Below are 22827 nucleotides of genomic sequence, written 5' to 3'. Positions count from 1 at the left end.
TACATATATTAATTTGTTATAAGGAGTATTTATTTTTTAGTTAAAATAATTTTTAATATTATTATTTCCTAAAATACTTATAATTTGTATCACAATTAAATCTTATTCTCTATGTAACAAAATAAATATTTTAAATATTTATGAAATCTAAATAATAACAATGATTGTGTCTCACTTTTGTATAATATTTATCATGATTTTATATTTTTAGATGAATAATACATATAGGTAAGCTAATGCATCTTTTTGTTTTATTAACGAAGCTAGTGCTACTTATTAGTAATACTATAATATTATTTATTTTATTTATCACACTACATTATTAAATTATATTCATATTTAAAATATTAAATTCCGTCCCCACTATTTTCGGGTTTGAATCCGCCACTCACTAACACTAATAATAATATAGATCTTACAATATACTAACACTACTTTCACCACCTTCTTTTCCATGCACTTTCTTACTATACTAATAAACTTGACCAGATACTGCACAAATACAATTGTCCAGAGATGTTTTATGGAGTATAATTTACTATGTTCATCCTAAATATACAATTGTCCAGAGATGTTTTATGGAGTATAATTTACTATGTTCATCCTAAATAATTACTATATTTGCATAATTTTGCTACAGCATTTACCATTGTGATTTGAGTCAACTTGTACTAATTTTAATTCTTTTAGAATGTTAATTTAGTTGTCTTATGCTAAATCTTATAGTACTATATACTAAAAAAGCATTCATTATTAAGGTATGATAATTTCCAGTTTTCCACCTTTGATATTCGCTAGGATTTGAATGTTTATTAGGTCGTGTGTGTGCAGTGTGCACAGAAGGTCTTGTTTATTTCGATTCACATTTAAAGATCAATAATATATTACGACCAGTACCTCTAACTAAGTTCGTAGTCAAAGTTGGATTCCAATCAAAATTATGGTCCACGAATGACTTATTTATATTTCTCATTAACTTTTTGTATCTCCTATTTAAAAAATACAAAATTGCCAGCACAAATATAATACTACTAGTACAGTAATATATTTTGACATTAAAATGTGCTGTGATATTATATTGCTAGGGAGTCGGTTCACACCTAAGTCGTTTTGCCTCGTTTAAGCCACTAGAAATGTGTTGTTCTATTTTATTACTAGTATTAACCCACGTGCGATGCACGACGGAATATTTTTGTCATGCGATTTTACATTGTTAATCGATTAATTAAAATAAAAAACAATATAATTATATAAGATTTAAAATAAAAAATATACTACTGTATAATAAAATTCAATAAATATATTCTCCTCAATTCATTTTACACCTAAAGACATTAAATTAAACATATTTAAAATAGAACTAAGACAAACACAATTATTTGGACAATGATAAAGAGACTATATTAAGTGTTGACATTTTTGAAAAATATGTTTAAAACAATCCTTCATATTTCTCTACTAAAAATAATATACGTGTAAAGTTGAAGATAAATACTATGTATGTTTGAGTTAAGGATGTTACAATTCTCCCTCTCTAAGAACTGTAAGAAATATTGGGATAAAATTCTGGAACCATATACACGCGGTACTCTAACTCTTGTAATCAAAGAAAAAAACAACAATAAATAAAATGGAAATTACAATGAAAATTAGTCAAGAAAAATCCTCTTTCCGCAAGACAAATTACATCACGGTTAGTGCTCTCGGATTGACGTATTTTCCCAAAAGATGAAACGACTTCCTCCTGACGTACATAACATCTCAAACCTGCTAGACACCTATAAACTTGATGGGGCTCCAAAATCGAGCAAAACAACGTTCCTAAAATGAAGAATATTTTGTTAGTGTGTATTTCATCCACAACTCTATGTCTTTTATAGATACAATATTAGTACATGAGAGATCATGGAATTAAAACATCATAAATTATAAAATCAAATCAATATAGGTTACAAAATTTGTTAAATGATCATTATTCTATTTAAATATTTGTAACCACCAATGAGTAATGCTTTAAAAATTAGTCAAATGCTCATTAAAATATCTAAATAAATATTCATGGGAGTTACTTAAAATATTCAAATTGGTCCATAACATATAAATATTTCAGAATAAGGACAAAATATATAAATAATAGTGTAACACCCGTGCTATGTACGGATATTTAATTTTTTTTTTAATATTCATTTAAAATTTTGAAAAATTAAGCAATATCTACATTTAATTTCTCATATTTGATTTCTCTAATACCCATTTATTGAAGAAATACATTTTCAAATTTTAAAATATTATGCAACATCTAAATTTATTTCTCTAAAACTATATTACATACATATTCAAGTTAATGAAATATAAAATAATATGAACAGTTTGATATATTAAACAATACTACTACATATAAAAATCATGTAATCATAATTATTAGTTGTAATAAAAATATTTGCTCATAAATAAATTTTTACATAATATTAAAATACGCTACAAAGAAATCTCTTATAATTTCAATTGTTTATTGCTATAATGAGTTTATGAAAATAGTAAAATTCCAATATTTACAAATCTTTATCACCGTAATTATCATGTAATGTCATTATGCATTTATTTAAATATTACAAATTTAAGTTTTCATACATAACTAACATGAAAATTGTCAAAAAATTATTCTTTTTCTATTAATTTTTATTTGAACTTAAAGAACATTATTTAGAATAGAAATAGAAAATAAAAGAAAGAGTTAAATTCATGAGATAAGAAATCCTTTCAACTTTCTAAATTTATTAGTGGAGTATCATTTTTGTTATTTTCTTTGAAACACTTTTTTATATATATGTCTAATAACACTGTTGATTAAATAACTAAAAGAAGAAACGACACCAATAAGTTAAGAATATATAATAGAGATTAAAAAAAATCATTTAGAGTAGAGATTAAAAAAATCATATTGGTTTTTAACTCAACCATGTTAAACGATAAAAGATAAATAGTAGTACTATACAACCCAATAAATATTATACTCATACAACCCAAATTTACTTCCCTTAATTTTCACCGCCACATTTTTATCTTCTCCTTTCAGGCAGCTTCGCAGTCTCATTCTCTAATTCCCTACGGTACTCAACCCCTTTTCTTCTTCACTATCGGTCATCCACCCATCACTCGTCATCTTCTTCTTCTTGGCAGCGTGGAGTCACCCAGTTAGACCGCTGTTTCGCTCGGTCTGACTCTCACGTCTCTCGCTTGTCGGTGAGAAATCTCAATTCCTGGATAAAGTTCTTTTATGTGTAGAGCTTTGCTTTTCCATCATCTTCACAAAGCAATGCGATATATATAGAAGATTGTAAGTTGAAACTGTACAGATGACAATTTAATGCATTCCACAAACTTTGATATAAAATTATTTCAATATATATACGTTACTCCTACTAACTCATGTAAAGCGCCTAAATAGTTGCAGTTACGAAATTTGATGACCAAATAATTAGATTTATTGCAAATTTAGGCTAAAATTTATAAATATTCAAATTCATGCTCATAACTCATAAATATTCAAAATAAGGCCAAAACTCGCCTTTTATACATGTATAGATATGGCAACTTAGGAACTCTAAAAGAGCTTATATAAAGAGGGTATTTGAAAAAAACACTCCTATTATTGATCACGTCTAAGGATGTCAATCGGGCCAGGCCGTCGGGTTTCGGGTCAATCGGGTGCGGTCTAATCGGGTTGTGATTTCTTTCGGGTTATAAAAGTTCAACCCTAACCCTAAAAGCTCGGGCTTCGGGCTAGCCCAACAGGTTAATCGGGTTGCTACCGATAATATTAACATGCGATCAATCCAATAATTAATGATTAAAATTACTAATATTCATACAATGTACTCCCTCCGTCCCATTGAAGATGACCCACTTTCCTTTTTAGTTTGTCCCAATCAAGATGACCCATTGCTTAAAATGGAAACTCATTTATCTCTACTTTATTCCCTCTCTCTTACTTTACTCTCTCCACTTAACACACAAAATAAAGTTGCATAAAATCTCGTGCCGTCCAAGAAAGGGGTCATCTTCCTTGGGACGGAGGGAGTAGAACATTTAATTATGATATATTTGAGATATATACTTAAACTCAATCATAAACATGATCAAATACTAATATTTGAGATATTTCGTGGATATTTCATGGAATTTTAATGCATGTTTTAGAAATTTAAATATTTTTGTAGTTAATTTGAAGCTTTTAATTTATTTATCAATTATTATTTAATAAAAATTCAATATATAATTTGTGTATTTAATTATAAAATTCAAAGTTTTTTTTTAGTTAAAATTAATTAATGAAGTGTCGAATTAGGAGTAAAAAAATAGAATAATAGTAATTTTATCGGGTTTTCGGGCCAGCCCATCGGGTTTTCGAGTCTAACCCTAACGGGTTGCGAGTTAATCGGGTGCAGGCTAATCGGGTTTTAATTTTATCGGGCTAGAAATTTCCGGCCCTAACCCTATAAATTTGGCGGGCTATTCGGGCCAGCCTACGGATTACGGGCTACATTGATATCCATAATCACGTCAAATATAGTACTAATATAAGAAATCCTACGAGGCATTCTCAATCAAAATAATGGAATTCAATTCAAAGGTTATGACTTCTCATCGGCATATCGATAGACGATAGGCGTGGAAACCCCAATTAATGACTTCTCATTTCTACTAGTTTTCACTATATAGAATATAAGTATATAAATAATATATAGTATTAAGTCAGTATAAAAATAAATGGTGATGCGTTAGAAAATACTCTTATTTTGTACTCCCTCTGTCCCATTAAATAGTTAAAGTGTAGAAAAAATAAAGTGAAAAAAAAGAATAATGTAAAGGGGACTCTCCTCTACATTATTCTCTCTCTTACTTAATTTTTTAAACATTTTAATTATTTATCATAATTTTTCCAAAACAACTTCATAAAAGTAAAATGTTGCATATTTAATGGGACGGATGAAATATATTTTTTATTTACTTCAATATGAATTAGTAGTATTTTGTAAGTTTAGATATAAAATAATTGAGCGCACATAGGCTGAGGTGGATATGTAGAAGTTTTACTGATCGCATGATTTCTTATATATAGTCAAACAGATATACTCATATACACATTAATAAAATTACACACAAGTCTACGAATAAAAGTCATTGCATTTACAGATTTAGAAAACATAAATAGCTGTTCTCCTTAATTCATGTGCGAATTATAACGTGTTTGAATTTCTTGTGGCAGCCGCAGGGACTTTCTTATCATAATTAAATTTGGAAGACCTATAAGTTTCGATATATGTGGAAATTCAAGAAACAACTGTGAAATATTGCATTATTTTGTCATCTAAAAACTTGGGCATACCGAATTTGATTTGGATGATTGATGTTGATTATTTGATATGTTACTATGTTTGGATATATAGGGCAGTGATAAAATAAAAATTTATATATTGTATAAACTCAAAACTCTTTAACACAGTTTCAACACTGTTTCAATACAATATCAATACAGTGTAAAATTTCAAGATTTTAATGTCAACACAGTATCAACATAATATCAACACAACATCAATTATTGACTACCGTTGAAATTCTGTTGACATTTTCTTGTTGATATTTTTTTGTGATCTGTTGACATTTTTCAATGGTCCAGATTATAGTTTTGAGTTTATATAATATTTAGAGTTTTCATTTGATCACATTTCTAGATATATATATTGAGTAAACAACAAATTAACATGTATAAGCAAATGGACGGTAGAAACAGTGTTGCAACTCAAAATGAAAATTATGTGCTGAAAAGTGAAAATGGTGAATACGAAGGATCATCTCAGTAAATGGACGGTAGAAACAATGTTGCAACTCAAAATGAAAATTACTATGTGCTAAAAAATGGAAAAATGATGAATAACTAAGACCTGATGAATATGATATAGGTATCTCCAATTATTTATATTAAATTTAAATTTATTTTTGAATATATATCACATTAAAAAGTAATTTTTCCAACCATTTATGCCAAATTCAAATCTACATTATTTTTTAGCATATGCCTTACAATTTTTATTCAACAACGCCATATTTGATGTTGTTCCGTAGAAAAATGCAAAAAACGAGTTTGAGTTTGCAGTATAATTGTATAAGTTTTCTACACCAAAAATGAAATTTGGTTTATGAATGGAGATGGTCTAAAACCCAAAATAAAGTAGACAATTAGCTTTAATGGTACTCCAAAACCTATCTCATTTTCAATTTTTGAGTAAAATATCGTCCTCATTTTTAGATTTACACTAAAATATTGGGCGAAAGGATGGTGCCCGGATTTTCCCTTTGCACCGGGGTTGTTAGAGGATGACTTGAAGGCTGTCAGAGGCTGGGCAGGAACAAGAGCTCCACGAAGAGGTAGGTTGTGCTAACTTTTTTAAATTCCGGGCTCTTGTTGTTTTTTCCTTCTTTTGTAGCTTTGTTATGGGTTTTGGCTCGGTGAGGGGATGGGTGGTTTGCTGCGTGTTGGGGCTGCTTTGTTTGGTAGTTTTTGCTTGTTTTGGATCCCTTTTTTTGGAGGTAGAGAGTTTCGCTTTTGTTGGTGGTCTCGCCTTTGGGATTGCCTCTTTGTAGCTCACCGTCTTGTGGCTTGAGCATTTGCTAGCTATTTATCAAAAAAAAAATTACACTAAAACAAGCCTAAATTATTTTTAAAAATTTTGAGAGTAAAAAAATAGTTAATAGAGATATATTCTTTTATGTTTAAATTTCGTATAAATGATTGGAGTAAAGATTACTATTTGATGTGATATTTATACTAAAATAAATTTGAGTTTAATGTAAATAGTTGGAGATGTTGTATCTTACTCATATTTGGTGGATGTACCATTTACACTCCTTATTAATTACAATTGATAATTCCACTTCCTACCATACTAGTTAACTAAATTATAAAAAATATATTCTTTTACCGTAGTTGATTTTTGAAATAACCTAGTTTTTCATGCATGCGTCGCTTGAAGGAATATGTGTGGACCAAAATTTTTAGTACTCCAATTTTTGGCACCACTTGGTCGAATATGTGTGTATTACTTATTAGTTACCCATCAAATTTTCTTTCTAAATACTCGATAATTATCATGGGGAGAAAAAAATTCAAATTCATATATGATATAGTAAAGGTAAATTGATAATCATTTTAAATAACTAATTTGCTTAACAAAAAGTTAATGGTGGGCACAAACACAAAAATATATTACTCCATTGTGATCACTTAGTGTAAATAGATTATTTTTTAACGTCATATTAATAATGGATCAAGATAAAAAAAAAATATAACGATTAAATAAAAAAATAAAATTTAAACTTAGCGTAATCAACCCCCCCTCCTAATGCCCTTCCAATTCTTCCTTTCTCTCATCAGTCTCTCCGATCCTCCTTTCTGCTAAAACCTTGCCACAATAGTTTGCGACGGCAGGGAGGAGATGGCAGTCGGCGACGAGTTCCTCTCCGTTTGCGGCGGTTTTGGCCAGGATCATGCTTACATAAGCTAAGTGGTTATATTATATTTTGCTTCAAAAATAAATTGTACAATGCCACAAATTAATCTTTAATAATGTTTTAGTCACGACCTCACTCGACTTTACCCGGACTTGACAAACCTAAGACGACTAATTAATCATACGTTTTGGTCGAGTAGATGGGCTGCCGTCCAATGTGAAAGGTACCAATCATTAGTTGATGTATATATTAAAACAATAATAGCAAGGGCACTATATAAAATTTGAGCAATACTATTATTTGAGTGGACCTTGCCAAATAATTAAATATTATTTTCACATCATTTTCAGCTAACACTTAGTATGATTTTTCTCTACAATAAATCACTACTCCTCTTCTACCGACCATTCGAGTTCATGATTCGTTTATACCAATTCCTTTTTATCTAATCGCCATACAAGGTTTTGTTTAACAAATGGAGTCATATTATATATATAGTGATCACTAAGTTCCAACAATGTATTGAATATTGATGACGGTATGGCACCAAATCATAATAATAATTGCATAAACTATTCAATATAATTTCTAGAGTTAACAATTACTTCCTCAAGTCCTCATTGATTGTCTCATTTTTTTTTCATTTTCTGTCATATCTCCATTAAATTGTCTAAGTTATTCAAAATCGCTGCGATATTGGTCATGGAGTGTTTCCTATCATAGTGTATCATTTTATAGTTCGTTTATTTAATTTAGCATTTCCTCCGTCCTACAAAAAGTGTCACACTTGTGGAACGATACGATATTTTAGGAGGTTTTATTTTGTATTTTAGGCAGAAAAAGAAAATATAATATTATGAAAGAGAACTTTTTTAAAAAATAAAAATATGACATTTTTAGTGGAGATAAATGAAAAAGTAGAGTGAGACATAATGTTATACTTTACGATGCGAAAAGTGAAGCTCAAAAATTGTGTAACCAAATTCACATCTCAAACCTACAAATTCTAAATGGGCTGAACTAACAATAATTTAACCGAGGCCAGGCCAGACCAATTTTCTTTGAAAATATAATTTGATATCCACCCTAAAATTGGACTCAGGCTAGGCCCATAGGGCCAACTGCCCTAGTCCTCTGACGACTGACCCAATTCAAAGCCAGCAGCTTAATCTCTAATTAATTAAAAAATTAGCACACTTAAATGAGTTAATTAAATCGGTTTTACTAGATTTACCCCTATAAAGTTGTTTCTACTTTCAGTCTGTGGATAATAATGGATAGTACTATTATGAATTCAGGGAATTTTTTTAATAAATTTTAAAATTAATTGTTAAAGTTAAAGCTGTGATGGAACTTTTCTCTGTCCAGTTTACTCTTCAATGGACTCTCTCACTTGACTCCAATTTCCATTGCCAGATTATTATGGACTCTCCCTAGTCTCTAGTTTAACAAAAAGTTTCATAAATTTTAAATTCATACGTGCCTTCTTGTTTATTATACTTCTTTATCAACTATAGCTAAGTCTTATTCCTTTTTCACTATCCCACTTTTGTTGAGTTTTGGCAAACACATCTCTTCTCTATTAGTTTATTATCTATTCATCTCTCCACTTTATTCTTTTTCTTAATTTAATCCCTCTCAACATAGCATACTTTAACACAATTTCTTAATTTTTGCACCAAAAGAAATGCCTCTAATGCACAGGTATAAATGTACTATTAACATGCACCAAAAAAAATGCCTCTATTGCACATGTATAAATTTTAACCCTAAACTTTTTGTATAACAATGTACTATTAACATGAAACACTAATAAAATTTTTGTTTAAACTTAAATCTTTTTATATCAACTTGAAACATTGATGAAACATTTTATATGTACGGTGTAATTATTCCACCCCTTCGACACTAAAGCAATATGCCTATCCATGTTCTTCCCACCACCATCCGAAGCCAGCCTCGCCACAAAGTTCCGATGAGCGGGGAACAATAACCCGTGGTCAAGCCGTTGAGCCCCAAACCTCATCTCTCAACGATCATCAAGTATCACTCAAGAAGACTGCGTCTTGCAATTTGAACCCCTTGAGAAATGCCCAAGTTACTAGAGTAGTACAATTCTACAGCGATTTGCTGTTGACATTTCAACCCCATAAATCCTGCCTCTAATATGTAGATTTCTTAATTTAAAATCAAATAAATATTTCAATGTACCTTTCCTAGTCACACACTTGATAACAACCAAATAACCGTCTTAGTCTCTCACCTAATGAAGATAATTTAACATAGAATTAGCTAAACCACCTCTGAGCTACATCCATCCCTTTCAGACTTAACTGATGAATCACAAATGTCAAAAACTACCAACACAGATTAACACATCTCTTTGCCATTACATTCTGATTTCTGCCGTCTCAACTCATTTTTCATCCACACTCTTTAACTCAATTAGCAGCACATTCATTCAATGTAATCTCTCACCAAATAAACACAAGTCAATCTCTATACCAAAAATTGCAAGAGACATACATAATATAACAACAATATTCCTAAAAAAAAAAAAAAACTAAGAATCTTGATTTTGATTCACTCTTGGAGGCAACAACATGGACCTACACAAAGGACACGTGACGCGTCCCTCATCAATCCACGTGTCCAAACACTCCCTATGAAACAAATGCCTACAATTGCACAGCTCTCTGACTTCATCCCTCTCTTCTATACACTCCAAGCATATACTACACCCCTTCTCTCCCCCGCCGCCTCCGCCGCGGCGGGCGAGTTCCTCGTACTCGATTACGGGGACCCGGGTCTTGATCGCGGCCGTCACGACGTGGACCGGGATGGGGACGAGAGAGGGGGAGGAGGTGTCGAGTATCAGGATGTAATTGCTGGCGGCGGCGCCGGAATCCGGCGATTCCTGGGGCGGAGAGTGCTTGTAGAGGCGGAGATGGGTGAGGGCGGCGATGAAGAGGTAGTGGGCGTGGGAGATTAGGTTGAGGAAGAAGGATAGGGTTATGAATCTGGGCAATTTGATGGCGTAGAAGAGGAATCCCATTTTGAGGAGTGCTGCTGCGGAGATCTGTGGTGGTGCTTTAAATAGTGGAGGGTTTTGTCAGTTGAAGTTGGGGGATTATTGTATTCTTTGTCTTTTTTGTTTACTTTATTGTGTAATGCTACTGTCATCATTATTTTTATGAATATATGGTGCTGATTCACTCACTCTAATTCACGTCATTTCTATTTTTAATATGCATTTGATAACAATTAGGTGTTTTTCACTTGATTGCTCCACGCAATATGTACTATTTTCATGATTATACAATACTAGTATATAATACTCCCTCCGTCCATGAAAATTCGTCCCGATTTAACCGAGCACGGGTTTTAAGAAATATAATGGAAAGTGAATTGAAAAAGTTAGTGGATTGTGGGTCCTACTTTTATATATTAGTTTTATAATAAAATGTGAGTAGGAATGAGTTAGTGGAATATGGGGTCCACTACCAAAAATGGTAAAAATGAAATGGGACAAATTTTAGGGGACGGACGGAAATGAGAAAATGGGACAAATTTTGATGGACGAAGAGAGTAAAGTTCATTTTGGCCAATACTATAATTAAGAACCTGTTTTCACTTTTACAAAAAGCAGTACTCCCTTTGTACTACAGTAGATGTCACGTTTTCTTTTTAACTTTATTTTTATACTTTTCTTTTTAATTTATCTTAGATGTCACATTTCATTTTTTTATCAGGCCCTCCGCAAGACCATAGAAATTATGGTGGGTCCCGCCCAGGGGATGAGACCCCCAACCGTCGGGTGGGCGTTGCCACCTCAAGCGAAGGAGCCCAGGAAATCATTCCACATGCCCCGCATCCCAGACCAATGAAATTCGAGTGGAGATGATCAAATGGATGAAACAAGAGAAATGAACATTGGAATGAAGTAGGACTCTGTAGGAGTGATTTTTAGAGAGAATCAAACCCAAAGGGTGTAACGTGAGAAAAAATTAGTGAAGAAAGTTGTGGTTGTGGCATTCTTCTCTAGACTTTGACTCAGAATAATAGTAGTGGTAATTTTTTTGGGGCTGGGCCTTGCCTTTTTCTTGGATCTTACGATAGAGTAAACAGACAAATTAAGCATTCATGAATGGTACGTTCCATAGTAATAGAGTCATTTTTCTTCTTAGTAAAAATCAACACATTTTTTTACACCTACTTTACTCTTTCTTACTTTATTCTCTCTTCAGCTCTCTATCTTTTTCATTTTCCACTTTACTATTCCTTTACTTAACTCACCTAACACATTTTTTTTTAATCTTCGTGCCGAAAAGAAACGCCTCATTACTATGGAACGGAGGGAGTACATTTTTTAGTTGATACTCCCTCCGTCCGTGAATAGGAGTCTCATTCCATTCCGGCACGGGTTTTAATAAATGTTAAGAAAAGTGGATGGAAGAAAGTTAGTGAAATAGGGATCCCACTTATATATATTAGTACTAGTTTTAAATGATATGTGAGTGGAATGAGTTGGTGGAATGTGGGTCTATTTACCATTTATGGTAATTATGAACCGAGACTCCTATTCGCGGACGGATCAAAATGGATAAACGGGACTCCTATTCGCGGACGGATCAAAATGGATAAACGGGACTCCTGTTCTCGAACGGAGGGAGTACGTTAATATGGCTAATTGGTGAGAGAAAGAGTGTTGAATATTTAATTGAAAAGAAAAATTATCAAAAACAGAAATATGTTATTTTAATTGAGATAAATTAAATAGGAAAATATGTGATTGCAGTTGAGACAGAGAGAGCAGGAAACTTATCCTTCTCTAGACTTTTCTGTATGTTTTCAACAAATCAAATGAGGAAGGTGTAATGAGATGCTTTTATTTTTAGCATGTCACTATTTGTTTACTTTTTTATGGAAAAGTCTTAAAAATAAATAATACAAATTTAATGTAAAATTAGAAATAAAAAAATTATTAAAATATACGTAGTTAACTAAAATAAAAATCATCTTGTCGTAAAATAGTGGTACGTGGAAGAACTAACATGAAAAATAAAATTAGTTTGTGGACCAACTAGAATATGACAATAAGAACTAATATGATATGACTAACATGCGCTTTACTTTTAATTACAAAGGTCCTAATTGAATACGTTGTACGTTGATCATGTACAAACATGGTCCATGGACAATGGCGAGAAGATATGGGATCATTTCCTTCTAGAATCATAGACTTTAGGATTATTATTTCAAACATAATTAAGTCATTACATATGGTGGGGTCCAGAGGTTCCATTATCACAGACCTTGGTCTGCCTAGGTAGCGGTAGCTCCCCTACCTTCTAGAAGAAGGGGATATGATTTAATTCCATGTTTCAGATCTGTAAAAGCTCAGATATCAAAATGATTCTCTATAATCATAATTTTTTATTGCAAAGTAGTGGGGGAATATTTTATTTCAAATTATTACATTAACCTAATTCATTCTGCACCAGATATACTTATCCACTTTTTCACATGCACTAGAATATTCTCTAAGCACGTTAAATTTTGTAAAATAGATTAGGATTGAATCGGTTCTCATAAGAGCATCCCAAACGGAGCCGATCGGACGAGCAGAGCCATGCCGACGGCACGGCAAAAGCTCACCACTGTACTCGTGCCGATGGCATGGCACTGTTCTTTGCTAAGAGCTCTATTTGTTCTGATGGACAGATGCGCCTCGGTGATGTGACGTGCCCACATTGGGCGGTGAAATGTATTTTTTTTTAAAAAAAGTTAGAAAATTCAAAAATAAAAGATTTTAATTGTAATAATAATAGATTCTCACTTCCCAATAAAATATATCCCTTTTATTCCCACTTTTAATTTATTTTTTATTTTTTACTCCAAAATTCACCTTTTTCATCTATAAATATCCCTCTTTCATAAAAAAAATAACACCAAACAACTCTCTCTCAATCTCATTTTCTCTCTCAAATTCTCAAACACTCGCTCTTGCAAACATGTTCGGCGGTTGGAACCGCAATTGGTTCGAGAGTTCGTCATCCGACTCGCTGGATATGGGTTTTTTGGCCCCTCCTACTTGCTGGGGTTTGATGCCCCGTGCACAGTTGAAGTCATGCATAAACAAATAAATCAGATCTACAGATCTATTTGGCCGATTATGAGATCAATTAATCACATGTTAAACACAAAATTGCATACAATAACACAAATAATTCATGTAAAAGGAATTAAAACCTAAAACATGAATTTCCTACAATTTAAAATTACTGATCTGATTCTCCAAAGAATCGTCGATTGCTTGCGCCGTTTCAACGTGATGTACTTCGTACTCAACCACAAACCTTCTAATCTGTATCCTGAGCTCGGATAATGACCTTTGAGTGTACAAAGCTTGTCAGAATCGAAAAAGAATTGATTAGAAAGAAGACAGATTTTCAGTTCTGGAGAGACTCTGAATAATAATCATCTCATTTGTTTCCGACAATGACAGTAGTGGAGTCAAATCATCGAATACGCACTGTAGGCGTCTTCCGGTTGTGAACACGATGTCAACTGGCGGACGCAGAAAAAATATTTGTGTAAGAATTTATATAATAATTGAATAAATTTTGAAAACTCTATGAAAAATTAATTTAAAAAAGACACCTCGTTTGTTTCTGCCAATGACTGCAGCGGAATCGGATCGACTAAGCCGCCATAGTCATTCTTAGTCTGGCGGACGCAGAAAAATTACTCCATTTTTATAAGTATTTATATAAAATTTGAGAACTTGAACATTAATAAAAATATAAAAACCTCGTTTGTTTTTGCCAACTGATGCGAAGCACGTGTCCCGCCGGATTTCTTCTTTTTCACCGTTTTGGTGATCTTGCACACGACGAGATCGGCGATGTTTGGTCGGCCGCTTGACCTAATTAAGTCATCTCCGAGAGAATATTCGTGCATCGTCCAGTGCCCGAAATCTGCCTCTGAGCCAGGGTGCTCGAAGGCCAGCATCTTGGATCGGTCCATGATTTGGCCAGTTTTGGAGTCTTGGATCATCTTGGGGCCCGTATGGCCGCCCCAAGTCCTGGTCCCCGCCCTTCGGGAACCCTCATCGAGTTTGAAACCCTCGAAAGAAATGTGAAGGCGTGGATGGTGTACTTGATGGCGCCCTTCTCCTCCAACCTCAAGTGCCAACACGACTTCACATCCTAGGAAACCTCCCACGGCTCAAGCGCGCCGTAGATTTCCCTCAAGGGATTGCCATTGCATGGTAGCTTCTCTTGCCGGACCCACGGATAAAGGTAGGCATTGATCAAATCTTCGCCACTCGGATTGAACTCAAATCTCTTGGCTAACATGTTTTCTAACTCTCTTATTTCTCTCAACTATCGTATGTGTTATGGATAAAAAGTAGTTCTATGATCTTGTATTATGTCTATTTATAATAGGGAGTTTACTTAATTACCATATAGAATCTTCAATTTATTATGTATGTTCCCAATTTTCAGGTGATTTATACGTTTTTTTTATCCAATTCAAGAGTTTTTCAGGTATTATGGTTATGGAAACTAAATATGTCCTATATTCTGATCTTGTGACTAATTTATCTGATGATATATATCGTTATCTAAACTCCATATCTATAAATTTGGTAAATTGGGGTAAAGAGTATCTTAATTTGATTTAATTTGAAATCTGATGAAATCTGATGAAATCTCTTTAGTTTGTAATTAGGCCCTGTCTTTAGATTATGGAATGTCTGATTTAACCATTCACACTCGTCACTGATTACTCACTGGAGATTAAAATTCTGACACACATAAAGAGAGAATGAGAGATTTTGATTTTTAAGTAGAAGTTGAAGATGATGAGACATGAAGTAACGGAGTCCAATAAATTTGGCTTTTAATTTAATAATTTTTTCATGTATGAAGGAAGTTGGATTGGGCCCAACTTATTTAATTTGTCGTGGGCTAATTTTGGCCCAATTTATTTATGTGTACTAAGAAATATAGATATACGTGTGAATTTCAATTTTTAATTTAGAGGGAACATCTTTTTTAGTCCATGAACTTTGCCAAAGTATCATTTTAGGTCCGTGAACTTTAAAAATATCATTTCAGGTCCATCAACTATGGGTTAATATCATTTGAAGTACTTTTTTACTATTTTCAAGTTTTTTTGGACAAAAATATACTTGATACCTTAAAGGGTATATATTTTTAATAAATTTATCCTATACTCATATTTTTTATAAATATCTTTACTATATATTTTTGATGAATTTTCTAAATTTAATTTGACCTTCAATATTATCACTTAATTTTGTGACATGCAAGAATAGATCCTTATTTAATTTTTTATTATTAAAGAAAAATTCTTTATTCAATTTTAAAAATTCTTTAATATAAAAAATTGAAGAAAAACAATTTTACTTGCATGTCATATAATTAAGTGATAATATTGAAGGTCAAATTATATTTAGAAAATTTGTCAAAAATATATTGTAAAGATATTTATAAAAAATATGAGTACATGATAAGTTTATTAAAAATATATACCCTTTAAGTTATCGAGGGTATTTTCGTCCTATAAAACTTGGAAGTAGTAAAAAAGTACTTCAAATGATATTAACCCATAGTTGATGGACATGAAATGATATTTTCAAAGTTCGCGAACCTAAAATGATACTTTGGCAAAGTTTGTAGACTAAAAAAGATGTTCCCTCTTTAATTTATGGGGTAAAAAATCCAACAATACTAAGAAGACTATTGTGCGATGTCAAAGAGTTAGTTTGTTTAAGAGTCCCTTTTGTATCTTTGTATTAAAAGTATTTTCTATTGAATGAGTTAGGGAAAAATGATCCTAGTTTTTCTAATCTTCATTTCTCACACGGTCAAAGAACAAAAAATAATTCAAGTACCAAAAATCTAAAAAAAGAAAAATAAATTTGAAAAATGGCATAGAAATATATAACATGATAGCTAATTAAGTGATAGAGCAACTCATCTTCTTATTACTTGTGCACTTGTGTTCATCGTTGGACGTTGTATCCCTTTTAAATTACTAAATTCAAATTGTTGCAAGGAGTTTCTTTATAAGTTTATGATTTGCGTTTTTGGTTTCTTACGAATCATGGTTTATTTCACTAGGGTATTGAGTTATTTCTATTATCGAATCATAGTTTGAAAAATGACATAGAAATAAATCTTCATGTCGCCATTAGGTCATCACTTTGACATACTAGAATGTTTGTGCATATTGCATAGTATATTATCTGGTTAAAGTTGCTCCTAATCCATATCCTTTTTACTAACTGTTGATTAAAAGGCTGTTGCAAATGTGGAAATGGCGATAATTAAAGCAATGGAATACGAGGACAAAGAAGGGAGCGTTGCGCATAGCAATAAGTATTAAAGTTTAACAGTGCATTGAATTCCTATTTATGCGGATTCTGTAGGATATTATTTATCATCATATATTCAAGATTACATAATTGAATATAAATAAAGCAAGATCTTCAAACATCATGTATTTCACGTATTAACCATAAACATAATGGATCGAAAACTTACATTTATGATCCATAGCGGAAGCGATTGGGGAAGACGGAGAGAACTTCCTCGGACTTTCTTTGGCGTAGTAGCGCAGCTCCAACTCCAAGGATTTGTTTCTCTCTCTTTCCCTCGTTTATGTGTTCTCTTAATGTGTGTGATTTAATGGGATCACCACACTTGTATATATAGGCAGAGAGAGGACAAACCCTAATTATAAAACCCTAAAAGCCCTTTCCATCAAAGTGGCTATTTTAAAATGATTAATGGGAGCAATATCTTTTTACCAATATAACCAACTAATTATCACATCTAATGGAATTAATTCTTTGAAATCCCAACCATATGATTCTGTACTTGAATCGCTAATTAATTGGTAAATATGCATTATATATATGTATAAATATTCCTATTTCCTTAATAATAATAGTCAATACTTAATGACTAATTATGACGTTAATTTAGGGAATATGTATTCATATATATTATTGCTAGTCCCTTTCTATTTCCATTCCAATTAATACAATAATTAATTGATAGCTAATTAATTAGGGAAAATGTGTCTTATACCAAATATATGTATTATACTAAATTCCAATTCTATTTAGGATTCTATCACATGTCACATATGTGAGACACAAAACTTACATTCTCCCACTTGGCGAACATGTGGGACACAAAGCTTTCGATTCTCTCACTTGTCACACTTGACAGAGCCACAGTAAAATAGACATAGTAAACATAAGGCGCGCATAATATTGGACTTTATAAATACTTTCATCATTGGCAAACATAAGTATTATATTAGAGAGACTACTAATGCGGGTCATGGCGGGCGTATATCATTCAAGCGATATAGTTCCTTCCATGTACCACATCACCAATATCCACTCTAATATAATCTATAAGTGACACCGCGTCCGTAATTGTCTTATTTCAAGACCTCCTGCATTAATACTAAAAACGTACATATGCATATCAAATAATAAGTATATGCAGGAAAAGCAGAAACAATTTTATTGAATTCAAAATATCTATAACTTAAGTGTCTGAACCAACATGGAAACATAAAGATTAGACGTTTCCATACCCAAGACCCATTCTGTTAACTTATTCCATAAATGTCTTAGGCGGTAACACCTTAGTCAATGGATCAGCAACCATAAGTTGTGTGCTTATATATTATATAGATATTCTTTGTTCCCAAACTTCATCTTTCACGACAAGAAACTTTAATTCCATGTGTTTAGCTCCTTGAATACTTGTCATACTTACAGAAAGATACGATTGCACTATCATCACAATATAATTTCAACGGCTTGGATATTGAGGAGACAATACCAAGGCCTGAAATAAAATTTTGCAATCATTAATGCTTCAAAGCAAACCATAAATTTAGCTTTAATGGAAATCCAATAATTTCTAGTTGATCAGATTTCCGTAATGTGAGCATAAAATCTTTTGTTCACTTTAAGTATCTCATTATTATCTTTGCAGTTCTCCAATGTTCAACACCAGGGTTACTTTGGTAACGGCCTAGCATTCCAACTGCAAAGCTGATGTCTGGTCTAGTACAGACTTGAACATACATCAAACTTCCCACAATAGATGCATAAGGAATATTTTCCATATCCTTACGTTCCAATTCAGTTTTTGGACATTGATCCAAACTGAATTTGTCACCTTTATGAATTTGAACAACACTTGGAGAACAAGCACTCATGTCATATCTCTCTAAAAGATTCGATCTATGTAGCTTTTATGAGACAATCCAAGAGTCCACGTGATTGATCACAAGATATTTCTATCATATGACATAGGATGTCTCACACATATCTTTTATGTTGATTTTTTTTTTTTTTTTTTTTAGAGAGATAATTTTAGTGCATGTAGTAATCCAATGTCACTATTAGCAAGCAATATATCATCAACATACAAAACCAAAAATATGAACTTGCTCCCACTAACCTTGAGGTATATACATCGATCAACAATGTTTTCTTTAAAACCAAAAGCAGTAATAGTGTCATGGAATTTAAAGTACCATTGTCGAGAAGCTTGTTTCAGTCCATAAATTGATGTCTTAAGTTTGCAGACTAAAAATTTTCATTCCATTTCTTAATGAAGTCTTCAGGTTGTTTCATGTAGACTTCTTCTTACAAATCACCATTTAGAAAAGCAGTTTTTCACATCCATTTGATGTAGTTCCAAGTCGAAATGGGCTACAAGTGCCAAAATGATTCTAAGTGAGTCCTTCTTTGATACTTGAGAGAAAGTCTCTTTATAATCAATGCTATCTTTTATGAGTATAACCTTTGGCAACAAGTCTGGCTTTAAATCGTTTGATTAAACCATTTATGTCGAATTTGGTCTTGAAGACCCATTTACACCCAATATACTTTTGTCTATCAGGTAATTCGACAAGGTCCCAGACTCTATTACAATCCATAGATTTTAACTCTTTCATCATGCATCAATCCATTTATTAGAATTATTACACTTAATGGCTAGTGAATATGAAACTGGATCATTACGTATTCATATATCACATTCGGATTCTTGGAGATATGCCACATAGTCATCAGAAATGACCACATTCGTTCTCATTAAGAAAACATTAATGACACTTCTAGAGATGCTTCTTCCACACCTATGTTCAATGAACTTGGCATCATCATTAGCCATTCAAATGTTCAATATTGTTAGGCTATTCAACAATATTTGACACACTTAATTCTTAAGGAAATGAGGGAAGAGGAAAATCTACCCTTATTTCACTAATGACTGCATTATGAGTGTTAAAACTCCCACTGATCTCACCATTCTCAAAGAATCATATATTTCCAGTTTCCATAATTCTCATGTTATCATTAGGATAATAAAACCTTTACCCTTTGGATTTATCTAGTAACCTATAAAGTAACCACTAACTGTCTAAAATTCAATTTCTTTTCTTGCGAAGAGTATACTCTAGTTTCCGCTGTACAGCCCCAAACATGAAGGTGCTGCAACTAGGTTTTTCTATGTGTCCAAAGTTCATAAGGGGTCTTTGGAACAGCCTTAATAGAAACCCGGTTTAATACATAAATAGCCATTCTAAGAGCATAAATTCACAACGATATGGGTAAGGTGGAATTAACATACTTCTAACCATTTCCATGAGAGTTCGGTTTCGTCTCTCAGCAACATCATTCTACTGGGACGTATTTGGTATAGTGTATTAAGCACAAATGCCATGCTTTTCTAAGTATTTGGCAAAAGGTCCATGTAATTGACTTATTTTAGTGGTACGACCATAAAATTCACCACCTCTATCAGATCGAATAATTTTCACCTTTCTATTTAATTGCCTTTCAACCTCAGTCATAAAATGGTCAATTGTGCCTGAGATTTTTCTTGCAATAAATAAATCCATAACGCGAAAAAATCGTTAATAAAAGTGATAAAATATTTTTCTCCACCAAAAGTCGAGACATCAAAAGGTCCGCAAATATTTGTATGTATAATTTTATGGAGCTCATTGCTTCTTGTGGCATTTTTACTATTGTGTTTGGTTTGTTTATACTTAATACAATCCACACAAACGGTAATGCTTTGTAAAGTCTAAATTCGAATGAATATTATCCTTTGTAAGCCTCTTAATTCTTTCACTAGAAGTATGATCCAGTTCCTTTATGCCATAAGAATGATAAATTCGAATGAATATTATCCTTTAGACGCTCCTTCGGTTGCAATGTGAGCATGAGATGCACCCATTCCATACTTCTTCATCTTATGCTTCTCCTAGACCAATACGTTTCCCAATTCTTTAAGAGTCCACTAATCTTTTATAGTGAATCAATTTGGAATGGTCCATATTGAGGAGGTAAGGAAATTAGGGTCAATTGGACAAGGAAATCCTCATTCACCTATAATCCTAATTTCAGCTTAGAAGTGATGTTATTTATGTCCATCACATGCTCGTACATAGTCCGAGAACTATTATATTGCATGCTCATGAGATCCTTCATAAGTTTTCCTGCAATAGATTATATGCAGTTGTGAAGCGATCCTCAACATTTTGCAAACATTCTTTTGCAATGTCAGTCGTTGAGAGACTTTATCTGCAACGAACATTCTAATGAACTGTAAACTTAGTCCTGTTAGATTTTTCCCTAGTATTATGGGTAATCAACCAACTACTTTGATCATAAAATAATTGGTTTATCATTCAACAGTGTTAGGTCCTAGTCCATTACTTCAAGAGTGAACTTAAGTTTCTCTTTCCATTCAGAGAAGTTAGTTCCATTAAGTGCGGGGAAATTTGAGATAAACATACTAGTAGCAAAAAATATATGTTTTTTACATTATAAGAGCAATTAAGAAATGAATGCTCACATATAAAAGCTTTGAATAATAACACGAACATTAATTTGAAAACCCATATCATGAGGCAATTATGAAAACTCCTTTGGGTAGTCTTCATACAATAATAAAAATCATGCTCCATATCTCGGTTCAATAATTGAGTAATAATAAATTGGCGTTACCTTTGGGTAATCGACACCAATTTAAATTATTAACTCCATTAGTGTTAATTATGTCACAAAGACTATTTCCTTTGGGAATCTAGACCTTACAACAAACAAACTATTTAGATGATGAATAGCCACAACAAGCATGATGATTAATTGCATACATAGATTTTTCATATTAACTTGATTATAAACTCTTCTCATTTTACCTCACTTTGGTGATTGCAAAATAAACATAATATAATCAAGAATGTATAGCGATTAATTGCTTAAGCAGATTTTCACTTAATTTGATTATAAACTATTATTTTACCTCACTTTGGTGATTGTAAAATAAACATAATATAATCAAGAACATATAGAGATTAATTGCTTAAACAAATTATAATATGAGTTTGATTATAGACTCTCCTTATTTTGCTTCACTTTGGTGATTGCAAAATAAACATAATATAATCAAAATACATGTTAAAACGAGAATTGAATTATGTAATCATTCATTCCACCGTTCCGGTAGATTCATAATCATAAGACATTTAATTGAAATCTCAATTCATCAATGCATATATTCAAACTCAATTTACATAAAGTATATACACAATCAAAATACCCAAATCAATTCCATATATATAAATAGAATCAATATGGAAACAATATATTTCAAAGTATAATCATACAAAATAAACAATCTTTAATTGATAAAGAGATTAACTATATATCACAGTTCACGAACAATGTATATTAAAACATAATTAAAACATAATTATTACCTTTCCTTTCATCCACTCTCTCGATGCGTGCAGAAACAATGCATATTAAAACATAATTATTTAATGTGATAAACAAAACAGAGACGAAAGAATGAAATCCATAGACGTAATAATCAATACATAATTGCTCAATTAGGCATATGAATTCATTTTTAAAGTCACGTAATTCATGAATTGGATTCAGAATTCATACTATGCCAACATATTAAAATCACCGATTCATTCATAGCAATTTATTAAAATAAATTCACAAATATGGTTTTCAATCATACGAAAATGCATGAGTTCTCAACCATGCTCTGATACCACATGTAGGATATTATTTATCATCATATATTCAAGATTACATAATTGAATATAAATAAAGCAAGATCTTCAAACATCATGTATTTCACGTATTAACCATAAACATAATGGATCGAAAACTTACCTTTATGATCCATAGCGGAAGCGATTGGGGAAGACGGAGAGAAC

General features: G+C 32.1%; 1 protein-coding gene across 1 annotated transcript; it reads right to left on the bottom strand.

Moving 5' to 3' along the window:
- Positions 1–9994: 9994 nt before the first annotated feature.
- Positions 9995–10654, bottom strand: LOC125223463 (putative E3 ubiquitin-protein ligase RHA1A). The gene has a single exon (XM_048126627.2). It carries the CDS (start codon positions 10565–10567, stop codon positions 10076–10078), a length of 492 nt encoding a protein of 163 aa, XP_047982584.1. The 5' UTR covers positions 10568–10654; the 3' UTR covers positions 9995–10075.
- Positions 10655–22827: the final 12173 nt, after the last annotated feature.

Source organism: Salvia hispanica, chromosome 1 (genome assembly GCF_029641045.1).
Source record: "Salvia hispanica isolate PSC_SH4W2 chromosome 1, Shi_PSC_v1, whole genome shotgun sequence".
NCBI lineage: Eukaryota > Viridiplantae > Streptophyta > Magnoliopsida > Lamiales > Lamiaceae > Salvia > Salvia hispanica.
The sequence above is the reverse complement of the archived record's forward strand: the minus strand, read 5'-3'. Positions and strand labels throughout refer to the sequence as shown.

Coding starts and splice junctions, on each gene's coding strand:
- LOC125223463 (XM_048126627.2), bottom strand. CDS start 10,567: ATGGGATTCCTCTTCTACGCCATCAAATTGCCCAGATTCATAACCCTA.